General features: G+C 35.4%; 2 protein-coding genes across 9 annotated transcripts in view; one reads left to right on the forward strand and one right to left on the reverse strand.

Annotated features, from left to right (window-relative positions):
* The window catches only part of CREB1 (cAMP responsive element binding protein 1), a 55,131-nt gene that overhangs the window by 13,631 nt on the left and 20,511 nt on the right, over positions 1 to 20,989 (forward strand). For 3 of the 6 annotated variants that reach the window (XR_014016518.1, XM_081242669.1, XM_081242670.1), the window contains exons 2-5: positions 5,137 to 5,258; positions 11,116 to 11,262; positions 11,979 to 12,020; positions 18,587 to 18,687. Coding sequence is in view for 4 of the 6 variants with exons in the window: in XM_081242669.1 (XP_081098795.1) it covers positions 5,145 to 5,258; positions 11,116 to 11,262; positions 11,979 to 12,020; positions 18,587 to 18,687 (404 nt within the window). In the remaining 2 variants the exon portion in view is untranslated. Of the gene's footprint in view, positions 1 to 5,136; positions 5,259 to 11,115; positions 11,263 to 11,978; positions 12,021 to 18,586; positions 18,688 to 18,946; positions 18,986 to 20,989 lie in introns of those variants that run through there. The other 3 variants (XM_081242672.1, XM_081242671.1, XM_081242673.1) reach the window with 3 other exon arrangements.
* The window catches only part of METTL21A (methyltransferase 21A, HSPA lysine), a 58,510-nt gene continuing 42,785 nt past the window's right edge, over positions 5,265 to 20,989 (reverse strand). The window contains exons 4-6 of one of the 3 annotated variants that reach the window (XR_014016520.1): positions 18,739 to 18,954; positions 17,928 to 18,076; positions 5,265 to 7,826 (exon numbers count right to left, since the gene is read on the reverse strand). Coding sequence is in view for 1 of the 3 variants with exons in the window: in XM_081242683.1 (XP_081098809.1) it covers positions 18,791 to 18,954 (164 nt within the window). In the remaining 2 variants the exon portion in view is untranslated. Of the gene's footprint in view, positions 7,827 to 17,927; positions 18,077 to 18,695; positions 18,955 to 20,989 lie in introns of those variants that run through there. The other 2 variants (XR_014016519.1, XM_081242683.1) reach the window with 2 other exon arrangements.

Below are 20,989 nucleotides of genomic sequence, written 5' to 3' on the forward strand. Positions count from 1 at the left end.
AAAATAAATCCCCAAATTTATCAATACTGTATTTGTCTCTAGTGTTTCTTTGGCATTCCAGCACTCTCGACTATTGCAGCATACCCTCCTTTTAAATATCATGGAAGTAGTCATTTGACACTTTATTGGGATGTTTATCTAAACTATATTTTAAACTTTTAAATATCTTTTTAACTTTTAAATATTTTTAAACTTTTAAACATCTAAATGTTAGCTAATGGTACCTTTATAAAGGTACAAAAGTGATACAGTCTTCGATAAATTCCTTGAAGCTTTCTAGGATGGAAAGAAAAAGCTGCTTTATCCTCTGAAAATTAAGAGAAGGGACTATTAAACTGTTTGATAAATTGTATATATTGTAATATATGTGAATAGTAATTTTTTTATATTTGCCCAAGATTGAGAGGCTAGGTGACCTATTCTTAGTCTGTTTTCTTTACTATGAGCCATGTACTAAAAGGAAATAATGTATTATCTTATTAATTGGTCTGCATAATTATGTGTGTGTGTGCATACATCTTGTGTTGTCAGTTCCTAAGATCAGAGCACTTAAAATTGGGAGAGACCTTTTAATTCATCTCTCTTGTTTTCAGATGAGGAAACTGGAACACAAAAAGCTTAACTTGTCCAAAGACCACTTGGTGACAGATCCAGCTTTCCACCAAATGTTAGGCTCTTTCCCAACTACTTAGAACAGCATTCTTTGTTTTGCTCAAGATTGGGTGCATAATACTGCAGGATCACTCCCTTTTTATTTTTCCTGTTACGAGTTAGAACTCTGAAGACCACTGTAGCAAAATGTCATGTATCTTTTTTTTTGGCTGCTGTTGGGTCTTCGTTGCTGTGCATGCTTTCTCTAGTTTCAGCGAGCAGGGGCTCCTCTTCGTTGTGGTGCACGGGCTTCTCATTGCGGTGGCTTCTCTTTGTGGCAGAGCATGGGCTCTAGGTGCACAGGCTTCAGTAGTTGTGACACACGGGCTCAGTAGTTGTGGCTCGCGCGCTCTAGAGCGCAGGCTCAGTAGTTGCGGCGCATGGGCTTAGCTGCTCCACAGCATGTGGGATCTTCCCGGACCAGGGTTCAAACCCATGTCACCTGCATTGGCAGGCAGATTCTTAACCACTGTGCCACCAGGGAAGTCCCAAAATGGCATATGTCTTTGTGAATTTATTTTTTAAATTTTGTTTTTTTTAGGAGTGACACTATTTTGAAATTTGCTTTAATTTAAGTTCATAGTTTTCAAAGAATTATGTAAATTTTTAGGGACAAATTCATGAAAATACCTAAATCTTAAATATCAATCCCAAATACATTTTAGAATTCAGAATTATTGGAAGAACTCTTAAGAATTCTTGACAAAACTGTCAAGACTAGATTTTTCATGATTTCTAAGATTCATTGTTTCTAATGTTCCAGGTCCAATATTTGTACAACATTCCCTCTGAGTTCATATGTACCTGATCTTTTTTAAATTTTACAGTAGTATTCAGTCTTTCTTTGTTTTTGCACTCTCAGAAAGCATTCATTTGTGTAATGAATTAGGAATCTCCTTTCTTGAGTAATTTTGGAAACCTACATATTGGGTCTAGTAACTAATCCTGTGTCTGAAATACTGCTCTGCTGGCTAAGACTGCTCCTGGGTTAATAGAAAAATTGAAGACTGTACACATCATACCATAGCATCTCTTCTCTCTCCACCTGAAGATACAAACAAAAAAAGAGTAAAAGCTTTCAAAGTCATAATTAATGTGCTCGCGTTAAATGCTAGTTTAGTTGGAGACTGCTATTTCAGTACCCTCAAGGTGAAAACCAAAAGAATAGTTTCTGTTTTAGTTGAGTCGTTTGAATTTCTTACCTAAAACAAATTGTTTTTCTGTAAGTAATTCTCACCTGTACTTTGAGGAAGGCCTGAATTATCTGATGAAAGACAGTAATTGTACTGTTGCCCAAGTGGTTGATACCTACTCAAACTAATTAAGAAGGCCGTCCCCCACCTTGAAAAAGGATTGGTAGTCTACCTGAATGAAATGATAATAAAACACTGGCAGTTTATTTACATGGGGGATGCTAACCATCGGAAATACCACACTTTGTTTTTAGAAGAAAGTCAAAAATAAGTAAAAAGAATATTATCTAGTTGGGGAGGGAAGAAGGATGCAAATCACATTCCTATTTTGAATGTGTCCTTGTAGCTGTAATTACTTATGTTAGCTAATGGTTTTATTGTTTTATTATTATAGAGTCATAAATATTTTATTTTTTGAAACAAAAAGATGTAATGATACCCTATACCTTATATGTCAAAAAAAAAAAATTAAGTAGCCCTGACATACTGAAAAGCAAACAAAAACAAAAGATCTGTGCTTTGGATTACTTTTAATCAAATGGTGGAGTGAAACTATATGGATGACAGCGTAGGTTAAAAAAAAATGTGGCTTCGACTAAAGTCTTTCAAAAATGGTTGCATATCCTCTCTCTACAAAGGAAGTATTATGATGATAAATTTGTATTTATCTTCTCATTATCATTAAATTGATGACTTAGGGAGAAGATAGAGAAAAGTTTGCAGGTTTCTGCTCTTACTTAGCTTGACCCAGTACTGTCCTCAAATGGATTCATTTACTTATTTTATTGTTACTAAGATTAGGTTTTTTGCTTTTATGTGCCATTTTCTTCCAGAGCAAAAGTATGGACAGTATTTAGTATACATAAACTATTTTGCTGTTGATGTTGCTTTCTGTTATTTTTGATGTCTTTCTTAAATTTTTTAGTTTAAAAGAGCACAGGTTTTAAGTGTACAATTCAATGAATTATCACAGAGGGTAATAAAGTTATTTGATAATTTTTTTAAATAGTTATTTTTACTCTTTGGAAATGTAGGGTAAACAGTTTAGGTGAATCTTAAACAAAAATACTAATTTCGTATAAAAAGTATCAGATTTAAAAAATTTTAGCAGATATATCAAAATCATGACTGAAGTAAAGCTTTTGGTTCAGAGTTTCAAAATGTTATCCGTCATTTCTAGTATTAAAATTTCTTTAATCATGCAGGTAATCCTGAATCCATGCTTATGGAAAGAAAGAAAAATAAAAGTAAAGTACTAAAATATATAAAAAGTAAAAGGTGAAAATCATCCTGTACCATTCTATCAAATCTTTCTCTCTTCAGAGCTACCACTTACTATGATTCAGTTATAACTTCCCATACCTTTTTCATGCATACACCTTTACAACAATTTGTTTTACTTGTTTTTAACATAAATGGGCTTCTACTTTATAGTATATTCATAACTTGCCATTTCACTCAGTCTGTCTTGGAAAGCTTTATGTGTCATTACATTATAGATAGACTTCATTATTTTTTATTGCTTTAATTTTTTAATGGTCCTCCTTAATGATGGATACTTGTTTCCAGTTTTCTGCTATTAAAAAAAAATTCCATCCTTGAAACATATATCTATGTGAACTAGCCAATAATAAGAGTTTCGTACTGAATTAGTAGTTTCTCTGTATTCTAGATGTTATTGTGTTGATTTTTTTTTTTTTTTTTTTTCTTTTTGCGGTATGCGGGCCTCTCACTCTTGTGGCCTCTCCCGTTGCGGAGCACAGGCTCCGGATGCGCAGGCCCAGCGGCCATGGCTCACGGGCCCAGCCGCTCCGCGGCATATGGGATCCTCCCAGACCGGGGCACGAACCCGTATCCTCTGCATCGGCAGGCGGACTCTCAACCACTGCGCCACCAGGGAGGCCCTATTGTGTTGATTTTGTAGCAGATATTTTCTCCTTGTGTACTTGTCTTGGTGGCTTTTGTCATATTAATGTTTTAAATAATTATGTAGTCAAGTCTGCTGATCTTTTCCTTTGTCATCTGTTTTGTGGCTTCTGTATCTCTACATTATTTATAACATTTTTACAGAGATATTTTCATTTTTAACTGTCACTTGTAAAAACACTTTCTTTTTATAGAATCCTGTGAATGATGGCAAAATGTTAGCATGTGATACATTCTGATGGCATGTAATAATCACATAAGGATCAGTGACTATTTTGATGTTGGAGTTATGAAATAAATGTAATAAATTCTGGAAAATCATTGGAGTTCTTGTGTTGTTTATGGAATCACCATAGGTAGTCCTCACTATTAAATTTATTTTTTGACAGGTAATATGCTAGGCACTGAATAATAACAGTAGTACACAAATAAGAAGTAATCCCTTTTATTGTGACTCCTTTAGACACAGTTGCTTTCCCAGTTATATCTGCTATATATAATCAATTTCCCTAACCTCAAGGTAGCAGCTACTGCTGTTAGGAATTTCTCTTCACTTTTGCTGTCATCCAGTGCCAGATCTAAGAAATATAGTAAACTCTTAGCAAAGCAGGTTCCAAAAAGTAAGAAAGATCAGCCTTGATTAACTTATCCAGAATTTTGCAGTTAAAATTGTAAATGATGTTTTATTGTGTGTGTGTGTGTGTGTGCGCGTACATATGTGTAATGTTGCACCTATATATAGGGTAAGGAGTCAGAACACAAAGTAACCTTTTCAGTGTTTGAGGTCTGACTGTGTCTCTTAATCCCACCTTTCTACCTTGATACCCCATACCTTGGGCTGTTGAAACTTGGGCTATTTTGTCCTACCACCAATAATTTCCCGAGGAAGTAGCTTATAATTCTTCTGTTTCTTCCCTATAATAGGAGGGAATACCCATATAGGCGGTACCTTGAAGCCAGTATCTCATAGACCCTGTCATCAACTCACTTCTACTCTCTACCCTCCCTCCTTACCTCATTGATACATTTTTGAAAAAATTATAATTTTGCCGCTGCCCTTCCTCCCCTTGTTAGTTGGGAAGATTCACGGAAGAGAGGAATCCCGTCTTCTATACTAGATGGAGTAATTGGGAAGAAATGGCAAAGGAAAAAGTTTTTTCTTTTTTGAAAAGACTAGAACTTTTATAGCTCAGCATATCTGGACAAGTCTGACAATAATTCAACTACATTATAGTTTAACTAGATTTCTGAGTGCATCTGCTAACCTAACCACCACATATACTTATTTACAACTTGAAAATTGCCTTTAAAACCACAAAAGCACAAAGCACTGTAGTGCTTGTAACACTCTTCCATATTATTGTAGGTAACTAAATGACCATGGAATCTGGAGCAGAGAACCAGCAGAGTGGAGATGCAGCTGTAACAGAAGCTGAAAGCCAGCAAATGACAGTTCAAGCCCAGCCACAGATTGCCACATTAGCCCAGGTATAAAATACATGGAGAGATTCCAAGTTTTCTCTTCTAAGAGGAATATGTTTTAAACAAAAGAACTTAGTTTTTATTACAGAGATATACATAAAATGAGCAGAAACATTCTTAGAATATCAAAATTCCTATTTATTTAGTATTAGCCTAATTTTAGAAATGGTAGTATTGATTCAGTAACATAACAGAAAAATGTATTGTTAAACACTAACACACTATTTGTAGTGACATGATTCAGAAATAATTACATTTAAACTGATGGGTAGATTGTCTCTTAAACAAAGGAAGAAAACCTAGTATGATAACTGCTTTTTTTTCATGTCATACAGATTTGGGAGCATGGGAATGCAGATAATCTGAAAGGCTAAATTTACATGTGCTTAAACTAAAAAATAGGATAAGCAAATAAATTGACACATAAGTAAATTTCAAGGATGATAGTAGTTTTTGTCCCTGTATATTTTAAATATGATTCATGATTCTTTCATTTTGTCTTTGTCTTAAGCATTCTAAGGTTATATTCTCATTTTTGTTCTTGTGTATTTTTTCTCAGATGTTTTATTAACAATTGTTGGCATACATATGAGTGAGAAAGGTGGTTAATATAAAAACCAAATAGCAAACAATAACCTGCTAGGTAAGAAAATGTGATATTGCCTCTTTCAGATGAAAGCTCCCAAAAGAAAATAATCCTAGCCAAGGCTCTGGTACGTTGAGCTTCAGCTTCCCAAAGAGTTTAAAACCTCTCCTAGAGGAGTCATGAGCAAGAATGGGTCTTGGGATACAGAGGGCTAACCACAGGTGGTTACCACACTGAGCTAAAATATGGGCCAAATACTAGACCTCCAGCAGGAAAGTAGTCAGAAGCGGTGGGCTGCTTTGTGTTTTCTCCTAAGATCACCTGGACCCACCTCCAGCCCTCAGGTGTAAGGCAAAGCAGAATACATTTAGGGATGAAGTAAAAGTACTCAAGATGAAGCAGGTGCAGGAATAAAGGTAAGAGCATCAGGACTTCATTAGCACATGGTCAAGGCAAATGTGCACAGATAAGAATCTGGGCTCATCCAAACATTCAGCCCTCTGGTAAAAAGAAGATAAAATACCAGCAGGGATCTTGGTGGTGACAACCTTCAACATATCTATCTCTTGGGACATCATTTTCTGGTCTGGTTATCCTCCACGTCCACTATATAATGTCATCCTGGAAATTCCTTTCTTCCTACTGTCTTTCTCTTGTGGAGTTTTTGTTTCCAGTGGTCCCTTGAGCAAGTTTGACTAGGTAAAGAAATCATTTTTCTTTCAAATTTTGAAGGCATTGATCCACAGTCAACTTCTAGTGTTGCTGTTTGAAAAGACTAAATCCATTTCTTACTTTGTATCTCTGTTATCTTGTAAAAATCTCTGCAGTGCTTCAGTATTTCATCATCAAGGCCTTGGTTTGTATCAGTTTTCATCCATTGTGCAGTTGTATTCAGTGGGCTTTTTTTTTTTAGTGAAATCTCGGGTCTTCAGTTCTGGGCAATTTCTTTATTTGGTTGATGATTTTTGTTTCTTCTTTTTTCTCTCTAGGATTCTTGTGATCCAGATATTATACCTATAGGACTGTTTCTCTGATTTTCTCATCTTTTCTCTCCTGTTTTCTGTCTCTTTGTCTTTCTGGGAGATTTTCTCAACTTCACATTTCAACCCATCTGTCAGATTTTTTTTATTTCTGCTGTCATGTTTCCAAGAGTTCCCTTTGTTTCTGAATAGTCCTTTTGTGTTTTAATAGCATGCTCTTTATGTTTCACAAAGGCAGTATTTTCTCTTACCTCTGATAATATTAATTAAGTTTTAAGTTTTCTTCTCTCCACGTAGATTTTCTTCTATGTACCTTTTCTCCCTTCTATCTGTTTTGGTCACCATCTTTCCTATCAGAAGATTTCCTTGAATATTTCATAACTTGAGGTTTTCTGCCTACATTTAAAAGTAGGGAACCAAAAACCTGTATTGGAAGTTCTGTGGATCTGTTTGGGGCCTAACATCTATGAGTTGTGAGCTTCACGGTAAGATGATTGTGGCATCCTACTGTCATTATCTCTTAAGTCTTTTCTTCTCCCTTCAGTGTTGGTCAGGTTGGCAGAGAAAAGGTTTACTAATCTGCTTATAGGTAAAGACCTTTGAGCCAGATGAGGGAAAAGGACTGGGACTTAGTACCCCACCTCAGCAGTGCCTGGTGTTAGGCAGTCAAGGAACCTTCTATCCAGAAAATAAACCTCCATTTTTCTGTCAGCATAGGGTATAGATTAGTTATTCTTCCACAGAGAGTTGAAGAGAGGATCCAGTTGCTTTTCAAAGACCTTCAATCAGCCTTCCTTATTTTCAGCTTCTCCTTTCACTCTACCTTCTGGGCTGCCTTAGATCCTGAGCCTCTTAAGGACTTTGTGGCAGAAATCAGTCTGTCCCTGCCTCCACCTCATGAGTTGGCCTTCTGAGGTTTTCCAAATTCATTACCATTCATCCATTTCCAGCCTCCAAAACTCTTACTGTTATCTCCTTTCCCATTCTTCTCTGCTGGTGTGATTATGCCTATAAAAACAAAGTCAGTGTCATGAAGCTTAATTGGAAATTCAAGAAAGAACAAAATTATATGCACATGTTCAATTTGCATATAATCACTGATAAGTGGAATGACATGATATTTGAGTTTTAGGAAAGCTATTGTCTGTTCCCATTTATATTTTTTGTTGTTGTTCTTTTTAATAACTAATTACAGAGTGTTTTGCACTTGCTCATCCAAGTTCTTAACACATATATTATACATTTTTGACATTATTTCTCTCAATTCTGATACCAGTTATTTTTTGGTTGTCAGTCTTTAATACTAGAAATATATAATAAAATTGTCAAGTCCAAGACCATTGTGATTTGATCAATGAACAGTAAAAAACAAATTCAGCCTAACTAGTAAAGGAAGAAAATCAACCTAAAACAATAATGAAATGCCTCATTTTACTTTTAGAATTTACAGAGATTTTTTTTTTTAAGTGGAAAAAAAACTGTTGGTTTTGAGTATGGGAATGTTAACTTTTATGGATGGTTTTAAGTAAAGAGTTGGGTAAAAGGATGATCGTTGCAATTTTGTTGTAAAATAACTTCCTTGTAATAGGCAAATTTGAAAACCTAAATATTCAATAATAATTTTTTGTATATTCAATAATTTAATATTAAGTTAATGATTTGATTATTGTTTAATCAATTATTACTAATAATTTAATTCCAATAATTTGTTGGGATTTATTAAACAGATTATGTAATTTTTACCATTATACCATTCTTTACCATTAAAGAATACTATTAATTGTATGAAGAGATATTTAGAATAGATTTGAAAGATAAAGTAGATTCTGTGATAGTGTTAATGAAAATTGAGTGTATATATGCATCTTTTAAAACACCTATATCTACAGCAAAAATATTAAGTGATTAGCTCTGAGTGGTAAGAATATAAGCAATTTTTCCTTTTTTGGTGTATCTGTATTTTATAAACTTACAATGAGAGTAGCCATTATGTAGAATAATTAGGGTAGAAAAGGGCTTATTTGTTGAGTGAGCTTGTTCTATTTACCCTAGAGAATACTCAGAGAAGAGGACGTACTAATTGCTTCAAATATTAGAAGAGCTTTCCATTGAGATGGGATACTCTAAATAAATTATGGTTTTGGTTCTCAAACTTTGGCGAAGGTGAAAGTGTCCTTGGGTTCATCAAGATTCTGACTTTATAAACAGGTACCCTATGTAACTCTAATGGAGGTCGTCCATGGACCACATTTTGAGAACGAGGTAAAACTCAGTAAGATGTATAGTAGCCAGAAAAACGATTGATAAGGAAGGCCTTCCTAACTGTCCAAAGGAGAAGCTCATGGTTTTAGCCTCTACCTTCAGTAGGTATCTCCCCCAAGCTTCATAGTCAAATATTTAACTGCCTGCTAAACATCTCTACAAATTCAGATATCATATCAATTCCATCATCTTCCACCACTGCCCCAACCACCCATAAGCTTCTTGTGTTCTCTCTCTTTATGGCATAGTCTACTAATTCTCACCCAAACATGAAATGTGTGGGTCGTCTTTGATTTCTGTCTCACCTCCTTCAATCAGTCACTCATAAAGCCCTTTCTGGTTTGCCTCCTGAATTTTCATTAAATCACTTCTCTCATTCCCATCCCTACAACAACTTACGCCTAATTTCTGGCTTTTATCATCTCACCCTTACTACTATATATAGACTTTCTCAGTTGGTCTCACCTCCACTTTTTTTTTCCTCTGAGATAAGTGTCTTTCACACTGCCACTAAAGTAAAGTGATCTGTCTGAAATGCAAGCCTCACCATGATATTCAGGAGTTCAGAAGCCCTTCAGTGCTTTTCCCAATCTCACGGTAAAATGCAAGTTCTTTAGCATAACATATGTAAGATTTTTCATGACTAGCCCATCTGGCCTCTGCCTACCTCTGTTATTCCATCTTTCCACACTTCCTACATCATATAGTAACACACTTATGTGCTCCAGTAGTACTGGCTGCTGGTCATCCCTCTTTGCCATTTACAGACACTGCTGTTTCTCTTTGCTTTTGCCATTGCTACCCTCTGCCTGGAATTCTGTGCCTCCCCCTGCAAATCATAATAACGTGCCTTACTTGTATTCTTTATTTCAAATTCACATGCTTCCCTGGTAGCCTCCCCTCCTCTTGGGTGGGGTGGGGTAGCTTTCCTCAGTGTGTCCATTCTTCTCTTTGCAAACCTCACTACTTCACTGAATTATATTTATTTGTGTTCTTTTCCCCATTCCTTCATACACATGCCTTAATAATTTCTTTAAGGGCAGGGACCTGTCTTTCTCATTTCTGTAGTTTCAGTTCTAACATTGTTTCTGACACATATACCCCAATAACTGTTTACCAAATGAACAAATAAAATTGCTACCCCCAAACACATTCAAGCACAGGAACAGTAAATACCATCTGATAGACATGTATGACTTAAGAACCCTTTTAACCTGGGTATTGAGTCATTAAATTTGCCTTCTTTGTGCCTCAGGAGAAAACTGGTTTCTCATATTTTCAGTTCTGCTCCCTTATTTCTTCAAGAGGAAAATAAATCCTTGAAATATCAATTATTATCAGTTCAGTGGGTGGGGTGGGGATAGAAATTTTCAGTTTATAATATCTATTAACACTTTCTCATTAATGAAAGGCATACTTGTAATTAGTTTACAAGAGAAAAATATGCTGTATACTGTAAGATACGTATTTGTCCTAGATTTAGTAGCTAAGTTTTGCCCAAGTTTGGGAACAGTTATGTTTTAGAACATGGGTTATTTAACACATGATAGTCTGAAGACTTACATTTCTTCAAAGCTAGCATATCTCTTGACCTTGGGTAAGTGACTTAATCTCTTTGAGCACTTCATATTTCTGTCTCTAAAATGGAGATAACCCTTATTCTAACCAGTCTGATTTCTTCGAAGGGCAAAATGAGAAACTGAATATGAAAGCAGGTGGGAAAATGTAAGGCACTATACAAATAAAGTGGTATTTAGTGTTCAAAGGAAGTCTGTGTTATATATTTTGATATTACATTAAAATAGTTTTTTGGGTTTTGTCATTTGGGAGGAGTTTAAAAGTAGGGGGCATGGGAAGCATTTGTAGTCTTCAAAAAGAATATTAAGTTTAATGATTAGTTTCTTTCACACCAATGGAATAATTAACCTAGCAGGAGGGTCATCCTTTTGCTGCCAAAAAGTTGTTTCTTACTAAACATGAGTACTCCCCAGGAGGTATCTGTGATGGTAATTTTTTTCCATGTTCAACACCATAGGTATCTATGCCAGCAGCTCATGCAACATCATCTGCTCCCACCGTAACTTTAGTACAGCTACCCAATGGGCAGACAGTTCAAGTCCATGGAGTTATTCAGGCGGCCCAGCCATCAGTTATTCAGTCTCCACAAGTCCAGACAGTTCAGGTATGTGTATAAAAAGTTCTGCATCTACTTTCATAACTGTTGTTTATAGTCATATCTCTCTCCTTTCATTATGAAAATAGGAACATATCTAGTTCAGAGTTTATTTTACTTTACAGTAATTATGGAATATGCTGCATCTGTATAGTCACCTTAAGTATAGGAACATATATACACAAGAACAGACATATAAGAAAAAACTTTTTCTTAAACTAAGAAAGGAAAAGAATTGAATGGGAAAAATCATAAAGTATATGGGATAAAGTGGAAATGTTGGGAGAGACTGTAAGGCTGATGTACCTCAGGGAAAATTAAGATACAAAAACAATAACTTTGTAATTATTTTCTAAACATGCAATTGGAAAAAATAACCCTTGTCAAAAATTAATAACCTTACCTAAGATATTATTTGAATGTAGAGAAAACCAGCTATGTTTAGGATTCTAAGTTAGAGTATATAACTTTTAAATGATATATTCAGAAAGTGCACTTTAAGAATCAGGGATTTTTTTCCATGCATGTTATCTTATTCTTTGGAAAGATTGTTCCTTTGGTTTGGATCCAAAGGGAATAAAGGCGTGTAAACCTCTGCTTAACTGTAGGGAATCTAGGGCAGTATACATCTTTTCGATGAGCTTGTTGGGGAAAAAAAAAGACTTGAACGTTCATTCAAGTAGGCCATAACCCCAGCCTCCCATTTCATATTTTTTGCTTCACAGTCTTCCTGTAAGGACTTAAAAAGACTTTTCTCCGGAACTCAGGTGAGTCCTAGGTCCTAGATTTGGAGAGAACTATTTTTAGAAAGGAAAGTGAGAAATTATTCTTTATATCTTTGTCCCTCTCTATAAACATAGAACTCAAGGTTTGAATAAAAATCTTAAGAGATCTTCTAGGTCTAGGCCAAACTTGTTACCTACCCAGCCCTTAGTCTGCTGCTTAATTTCCCTATATAATATCCTCCTCTCCTCCTCCAAATGGCAGTCCAGCTTTACTTGAACACTTTCAGAGAAAGGAAGCTCTATCTCCAGAGGTAACTGATTTATAATTGGGGGTAATTGCTAAAATACTCTTCCCTGTGGTGAACCAGAATATCTTTCTAAAACTACCTAGTGGTCCGAATTCTATTCTCAGAAACTAGTTAAACAAATTTAACTCCTTTTTCTATTGGGCTGCTTCCTTTTCCCCATCTTCCACATCCTTCCCATTTAAAAAAAAATGTCCAGACTAAGTAAATGCCTGTTTTTCTTCAGCCATTTATATATGACATAGCTTTGATTCCTCTTCACCATCCTTGTTGTCTTCTTGTGGGTGAGAACTGTTGTGTTTTCCTTGAGTTTAGTAGCCAGAGAGGGGAGAAGTCCGGATTTTGTCAGCCATATCATACTATTGAGTCATTGAGCCACTGTTACCCCACCTCTGCTCCATTCTGTCCCTGTGCCTTTGGTTTGCTTGGACATTTAAGGCAGGGCGGTGGGGAGAGGGGTGGAGAAAGAAATAAAGAATATTTTGATAAAAAATCATCAAGTTCTCTGCATTTCCATACTGAAAGATATTGGGAATGGAATTTGTTGTTACTGAGTAGGAGACAGTATAGTCCAGGTAAAGACTGAAGAATTTGATTTTTCTATGGAACCACACTGACTGAACAATAGTCTCCTATCCTGTGCCTCAGTTTTTATTTCATTGAATGCTTCCTAACTGTTGTTCATACTATGTATGCCATTACTAATTCCCTGCTCTTATCTTCCTCTTGATAATAGTGGAAAGAACCTGACCTGCTAGTCAGGAGACCTAGATTCCAGACCTCACATTAACCTTTACTTTTTTTCTTTTTCACTTACAGTGGGAGGTCTTTCTATAAAGAACACACAAAAATTTTCACAAAATTTGCTAAGATTACAAACATTGGTTTTAATATGTGATGCTTAATTGTTGATTATATTCTTAATTTTAGTCTTTACTTTGTGGTAAGAATAATAATAATAATTTGGACCTGGGGTTATATGACCATTAACTTTACAGAAATGTGTATTCATCTTTTCAAAAATACATTTTTCCATCAAAGTGAGCTGTGCTTACAATTAAAAGCCTGAATTCTACAAACAGAAACATAAATAGTATTTTTTTCTTTAGAGGCCCTAAACCATAGAGAAGCTATTAAACTTTAATGGTAATGTCAGCTGGTTAACAGTGATTAGCATTAATAAGTAGGAAGTGGTTTATATCAGAAGAGGTGATCAAACGAGAGAGGTGATTCCTCAAACTTCTCGATGGGAGAATATTAGTATTCTAGAACAGCATTTCCAAAATATACAAGGTACATTTCTCTTGATGTGAGAATAAGACTTCTGTTTATCTTTTTTCATCTCAGAGTATTAGAAACTAAACTGTACTAATATTTCATGTATGGCTTGACATTGGTGCCCTAACGTTATCCTTATGTATATGTATACATCAAATCTCACAGATTATGTAAGAATTCCCACAAAAATAATGGGACTAGCACAAATGTATAGAAGTTAACAGTGGCATCCTCACTTTTCATTTGTCAGTTTTGGATGCATTTTTAATACATTCATTTCTTCAGTAAGTTTTTATTGATCACATGCTATGTGCCAGTCACTGTTCTAGGTGCTATGAAAGACAGCAGTGAACAAATAATACTTCTCTATTCTCATGAAGATCACATTTGAGGGAAGAGAGACAATGAAAAAATAAAATGGGTCAGGTGAGGATTAAGTGCTGGGAAGATGATTAAAGCAGGAGAAAGGGATAGAGAATGATGTGGAGGGAAGGGTGTTTTATTTTATGTAGGGTGGTCAGGGAACACGATGAGCAGTGAAACTATAAACTAGTGAAGGAGGCTAAGCCATACAAATAATGAAAGCAAGTCCAAAGGCTCAGAAGTGAGAGTATGCTTTATGTACCAAAGAATAGCAAGAAGAAGTGGCCTGAATAGAGTGAGCAAGAGGGATAGCGGTTGGAGATGAACTTTCTGATACAGTCGTTACAGTACTTCATGATGTGATGGGAACAACAATAAAAATCTTTTGTGCAAGATAGAGATTCAGTGGTTATCATATAGCAAAGTACTTGAGTTGCTTAACATAAAGGATGAGTTACTTGTTTGTTTTTTACATAAAACAAGTATTCCAAAGTTTCCGATCTTTTTAACAATGGCAAGCAAGGGATGACTTGCAAGGGATATGTTACCTAACACATTTTTGAAAAAAACAAATTCCTTTAAACTATCCTTTCTGAGAGAAAGTGGCATTTTAACAATGCATGAGAGAATAACTGCATTTTGAAAGAAACTTGTGCTGTGGACAGAGTATTTTGAATATAGAAGTTTGGAAATGTTCCCATACTTTTTTTTTTTTTTAACCTGCAAACAGTGTAAATTTGTCACCTAAAAACTCAAATCTATATACTTCAAAACTCTGGAAATAGAGTTTCTAAACTATTCAGAAGTCTTCTAGAGTTTCAGTAGGTGTTGAACTTATTTGTTAAAATATAAAACCTTTTATTAGTGTATAATAACTGACCAAGAGCCAGGGAGATGAAAATATAATAGTAAATCTCATCAAAAGTTTGTGTAATTGACAGATGAAAATGAAAAATGATTGTTTTAAACAATAGCAGATGTTAAATCACATTTCAGAAAGTCCAAGCTTAGAATCAGATTTTTGAGTCACTGTTATATTAAATGATTTTTAATTAATCATATTAAAGCACATCATTCTCACTGTTATGAAATATTAAATGATTTATCTTTAAGAAATTTACAGATGTATTTTAATATTTACACGTATCCTAACTCTTTAAAATTAATTTGTTTTATGATATAGATAACACTTAAAACTTGCAAATAAATATATATGCTTATATAAAAATTTTTTTTTATAAGGGAGATCTGCAGATCAAAAGAGTTTGGAGATTATTCCTTTAGACTTTTATTAAACTTCTTGATCTAGTGAGTAAAAAACTGTACCTAAACCTGAGTCTGAACTCTACCCAAGAAAAGTGCTTAAGTTTCCAGGGGACCATGTATAGTTTGAGAAAACATCTAATACAGCCATTTTTAAAATTTTGTTCTAGTCACTGTATATTTTATTTTGAAATTTCAAATAGCATCAAAATAGGACTTTGGGGCTTCCCTGGTGGCGCAGTGGTTGAGGGTCCGCCTGCCGATGCAGGGAACACGGGTTCGTGCCCTGGTCCGGGAGGATCCCACATGCTGCGGAGCGGCTGGGCCCGTGAGCCATGGCTGCTGAGCCTGCGCGTCCGGAGCCTGTGCTCCGCAACGGGAGAGGCCACAGCAGTGAGAGGCCCGCAAAAAAAAAAAAAGGACTTTTTTCCCCCCCTTATAAACAGGAGATATGGGTTTTTAACAAACTAAGAGAAAGTAGAGAAATAGAGGTCTAAAACTTTACATGTACAGGTGGTGGTTTGGCTTTTTGAAAATTTCTTAATATATAAGTGGCCATGGTTAAAGACCTATTTAAGGAGCTCAGGAAGGGGTTAATAAGAGGTGACAGGAGGTGAGGACCAGAGGAAGGGGCTCTATTGTTGAAATGTGATGGTAGACTGTGATACTTACGATTGGGATATAATTTTTCATGTGGTTATTTTTAATAACCTAGTAAATATATATTAAACTACTATTTATTATCAAAGGATTTTTGACATGATTTTTAATGGTCTTAGAAATGTGGGTTCAGTGGTTTTGGAGTTTTCTTGTTTTTTCATTTGTTTTTGGTTTTGGGGGTGTGGGGTTGGGGTTTTTTTAGCTTTTTGGTAGATAGTCCATAAGTCCATTCTAAGTTCTCTCTGGATAGTATTCCCCCAAAGAGGAAATGTTACATTCATTATGTAGTATTGAATAGTTCTGAATTCCCTTTACATTTAAAAAGGTGCAGTACATATCACTGATATGTGGAATCTTAATAATACAAGAAACTAGTGAATATAACAAAAAAGAAAAAGACTCACAGATACAGAGAACAAACTGGTGGTTACCTGCGGGAAGGGGCAATATAGGAGTAGGGGACTAAGAGGTACAAACTATTATGTATAAAATAAGCTACAAGAATATATTGTTCAACACAGGGAATATAGCCAATATTTTATAATAACTGTAAGTGGAATATAGCCTTTAAAAATTGCGACTCACTGTACTGTACACCTGTAACATAATATTGTACAACAATCATACTTCAATTTTTTTTAAGTTGCAGTCACGACAGAGTGATAAGTTAATTCCTTTTGTATGAATTGACAAATTCTTTCAGATCAGAGGAATGGGGGGCTTGTTGTTCTGCTGGGAGCAATAGATCCATTGAGTTTGGGGGAAAAATTAAGGGCCATATATTTAATAAGCAATGATAATTTATTTCATTTCAAAATTGTCCTATGGGTGGTTTATGTAGCGTGTTTTAAAATTGTTGTTTTAATGCTTTCAACTTGGGAAAGTGTGCCTAAGTCATTATGTATCCTTAAAAGAAGGTTGTAAGAATGAGGGTTAAGCAAAAAAAAGGCGGAGAGAACAATAGAGAAACTAAGGTTCTGAGAAGCATTAATGAGGGTAAACACTTGTCAGGATACTGTCCACTTTGAGTTCAGTCTTCTTGTTATTCCTCGAAATTCTGACTCTGCTAAGGCTGTTTCACAACTCATCACTCTACATCTGTGAGAAAGTCTGTGCAGAGACTATGCTGAGTGGGCTAGTTAACAGCAGCTACAGATTAGTAGGAAATTGTTCTGGGTGCTCCTTTGGCAGTAACTATAGCATTATTACTCTGTAGAGAATCACAGACTAAATTCAGCATTGTCCATCTTTTTATCTGTCATTTCTGGATTCATTCAGTGTTACCTGTTAATTTTTAGGTCTATAAGACTATACCGCTTATACTTTAAAGTGTTTGGAGGGGCACATACATTACTTTATTATAGACATATTTTGTAAAGCATTACTAGATTTAGCAAATTTCATTTTAAAGTGAGTGTCTATCACAAAGCTCTGTGAAAATGAGTACCTGCTGTCCAGAACCCTTAGGCTCAGACCACATACTTGACTTCTCAAGTTCCTCTAAATGTGTTCATTCTTATTGCCATTGCCATAAATTTTGTTGGGGGAGCTAACCTACACAGACCCTTTTGCCTTGGCTAAATCTAATTCTCACTCTGACAGCATCATGCTCACCTAGTTCAGGGAAGAGCAGGAGGCTCCTGCTAATTAGACTAGAGAAACTTGGCAGTATAAATTTGACAGACGAGCTTGCCTAGATGAGTGAACTTCTAGTCTAAAAATGGTCTAAAGACGTTCCTGGGTTGCTGCTTCTGACAAAACTGGTTTGAGATTGGAACCAACAGGATTTTGATGCTGGTAAGGATGTCTAGAACTGAGATGTCAAGTGTGACAGTGACTCCACTACTTCGTAGCTTTGTGACTTGGGTGAGTTACTTAAACTCTTTGTGCCTCAGTTCTTCCATCTGTAAAGTGGACATAATAATTGTACTTATCTAGCATGTAATGTTCCTGTAAGTATTAGTGAGTACTAAGTAATGTAATATATGTATATGCTTTAGCATAGCACCTGGCACATAGTAAATTCTCAATAAATGCTAGTTGCTCTTATTATCCCATGTAAAATCTGTATTCAACTTACCTTTATTACTTCTCAATCCAAGGATACTTTTCCAGAAATGCACAGGTCTTTACCTTGAAGTTTTGCTTAATAAAAATTGTAGAATGCCAACTTTGAAATGTGTCTATATGTAGCAGAGGGCTTCTTCCAAAATTGCTAGGAACAACCATCTGGAACATAGTTGAAGGATCACCGATCTTACTTGTACAATTGTAAATATATTCAAAACTATTTACCCAGTAGTTAAAGGAAAATATTTGTATAGTCACTAGACTTAATGGCCAATTATTTAGTTGTTTATTCTTTCTTTCATGTTGGAAACTTTATTTTACTTGGTAGTTTTGTTCTAACAACTGTAAGAAAACAACTGACAAGTAATATTGATACATCAGGGTTGATTACAAGAAGTCCTGAAAGAGATTAGGCTGGTTTTGACAAAAAAATTTTCTCAAAAGTTTGGTTTTGACAAAAAAATTTTAGGTCCTCTGACTTCTGTAGGATGAGTAAAGGGGAGAGGAAAGGGATGGTATGGTTGTCTCCCATAAAAACTGATTTTTTTTCTACTGAAGCATATATAAGGTTTATATATGTCCTTTTGTATGTCACTTTTTCTTAAAATTCATAAAAGTTTTATGAGAACTAAATTTGATTATCAAGATAAAGTTCTTCTTTATTTTCAGATTTCAACTATTGCAGAAAGTGAAGATTCACAGGAGTCAGTGGATAGTGTAACCGATTCCCAAAAACGAAGAGAAATTCTTTCAAGGAGGCCTTCATACAGGTATGGAAAATTAATAGTTAAAAGAACTTAGAATCAAAAGTATAAAGGTACCCTTATGTAGTTGCAGATGAAGAGATATCGGAAGGCCAATGAGCTGCTGGATTCAGGACCATACAGAGTACTTCTCTTCATCTTGAGTTGCTTCTCTCAAATAAGTAGAAGCTAACTGTACACAATAAGAGCACTTCTTACTCTGAACAGTCCTGGATAAACACTGATTTTTCTTTTTTTCTTCTGTTTTTGTAGACTTTGCTGGCTGCTGCTTTTCTGTTAAAAAGATTGGAATACATTTGATAAGGTTATAGCATTTTCTAGCTATATGTCAATTCTGAGGCTACACTACCTACTTCACAACACATTTCTTATGCCATGGTACTTAGCATGATAGCTGCTTGTTGATTTAATAGTTGTTCAGGGTGATGTTTTGCTGATGTTCCCTAATTTTAGGGGCACCTTACTATAGTTTTGTGTTCAGCTACAAAAGTTGTGTAAATCCATGCCTTGCCTCCAAGATAGACCAAAACTGTTTCTAATACTATGTAGAAATTGGCTCCATATTAAATATCTCCAGGAAGAGCAATTCCACAAATCTTCATAAGCTTACTTCAGAGTTTAATAAACTTCAAACTTATTCTTCCCTGCTTTAGCCTGAATTATTTCTATTTATATATATTTCTGTTTTTCAAAGGGATGTTGAAATTTTTTTTCCCACTTTCTTGGCTGCTAAGCTAGCCCTTTTCTCTATCCTTACAAATAAAGGACCCTAAATAAATACCAATAAATTGACTTTGAGGTCTTAAGAAATTCTGTGTTACCAAGTATGTGTTACCTTTATTTATACTCATAATTTTTTCAAAATATAGCTAGTTTTGGGCTTCCCTGGTGGCGCAGTGGTTGAGAGTCCGCCTGCCGATGCAGGGGACATCGGTTCATGCCCTGGTCCGGGAAGATCCCACATGCCGCGGAGCGGCTGGGCCCGTGAGCCATGGCCGCTGAGCCTGCGTGTCCGGAGCTTGTGCTCCGCGATGGGAGAGGCCGCAGCGGTGAGAGGCCCGCGTACCGCAAAAAAAAAAAAACCCCCCAAAAAAAAAAATATATATAGCTAGTTTTATCTTTTAACTTCGAAATATATCTCATGTTAGTATATAAGACATTTGATCCTGAAGCAGATTCAACCTGGTACTAAGAAACGAGCTACATGGCTTCTCTATATATAAACTCTAGGCAGATCTTAGCTGTAGACCTTATATGAGTTTTATGTTGAAAAAAAATCTTTTATTTGCCTTAATTGGCTTATAGTGTATGTCCCAGCAAAAATCATTATATAGCACTTCAGTTACGAATCAAATAAAAGATGCCTGAGACCACACGTGTAGAGAAAGCGTTACTTTTATGAAAGATGATATCTTCCCTTATAATCAAACGTCCATAGTGGAGTATACCATTATTTTGCTTTTGGTTTATGAACTCTTGAAACCCAGCCTCTATGTCTTGATTATAACAAGATCTTTAACAAAATTCTTAGGATGTTTTTGTGAAGTTGGAGAAATGGGAATTAAATAATATACACTGGTTTTTATTGGAACAGCCCAGCTTTTATAGTGATCAGTTTTTACCCAGAGGAAATCCTTGAAGGGTTCTCACTTGCTCTCATCTGGCTTGGTATTTTTACCAGCAATTTAGCTAAAAACATAGAGGCCATGCTTATCAGATTTGCAAATGATAGAAACTAAAGGGCTAAGTACCCTCATAGGTGGTAGAATAAGAACCTTGAAAGATCATAGCAGCCAAGGGAAATAGATTGAAACAAATAGGATGAAATGTTGGTGATAACTGTAAAATTTCTGAGCTTGAGTTTAAAACAAAATCGATTATTCAAGTATAGGATTCTGGATTAAGAATTCATCTAAAAAATATAATTATGCTCTTTAAATTACCATTGATTAGATGTGGTTGCCAAAAAAGCCAATACACTGTAAGGCTACATTGGTTTTAAAAAAAAAAACCTAGTGTCTAGATTAAGGGAGGGAATTAGAATTAATCCCACTGCTCAGACCACATTTGGAATACACTTTAAGAGAAAGTGAACTTTCTTAAGTGGAGAATGTCCAAGATGGTCTGGAGCAACAATTTGGAAAACTGGAAAAAAAGACTGAGAATGATCGCTGGCTTCGTGCAGAAGAGAAGTAGATTTATTTGTAGGTCTAGAAAAGTAGCTTTTAAACTTCTTTTAAACCACAATAAGGAATATATCTTTACAGTTCTCTCTTTCTTCATTATATATAGGTATATGTACACACAC

Source organism: Mesoplodon bidens (assembly GCF_964165515.1).
Source record: "Mesoplodon bidens genome assembly, chromosome: 8".
NCBI classification, from domain to species: domain Eukaryota; kingdom Metazoa; phylum Chordata; class Mammalia; order Artiodactyla; family Ziphiidae; genus Mesoplodon; species Mesoplodon bidens.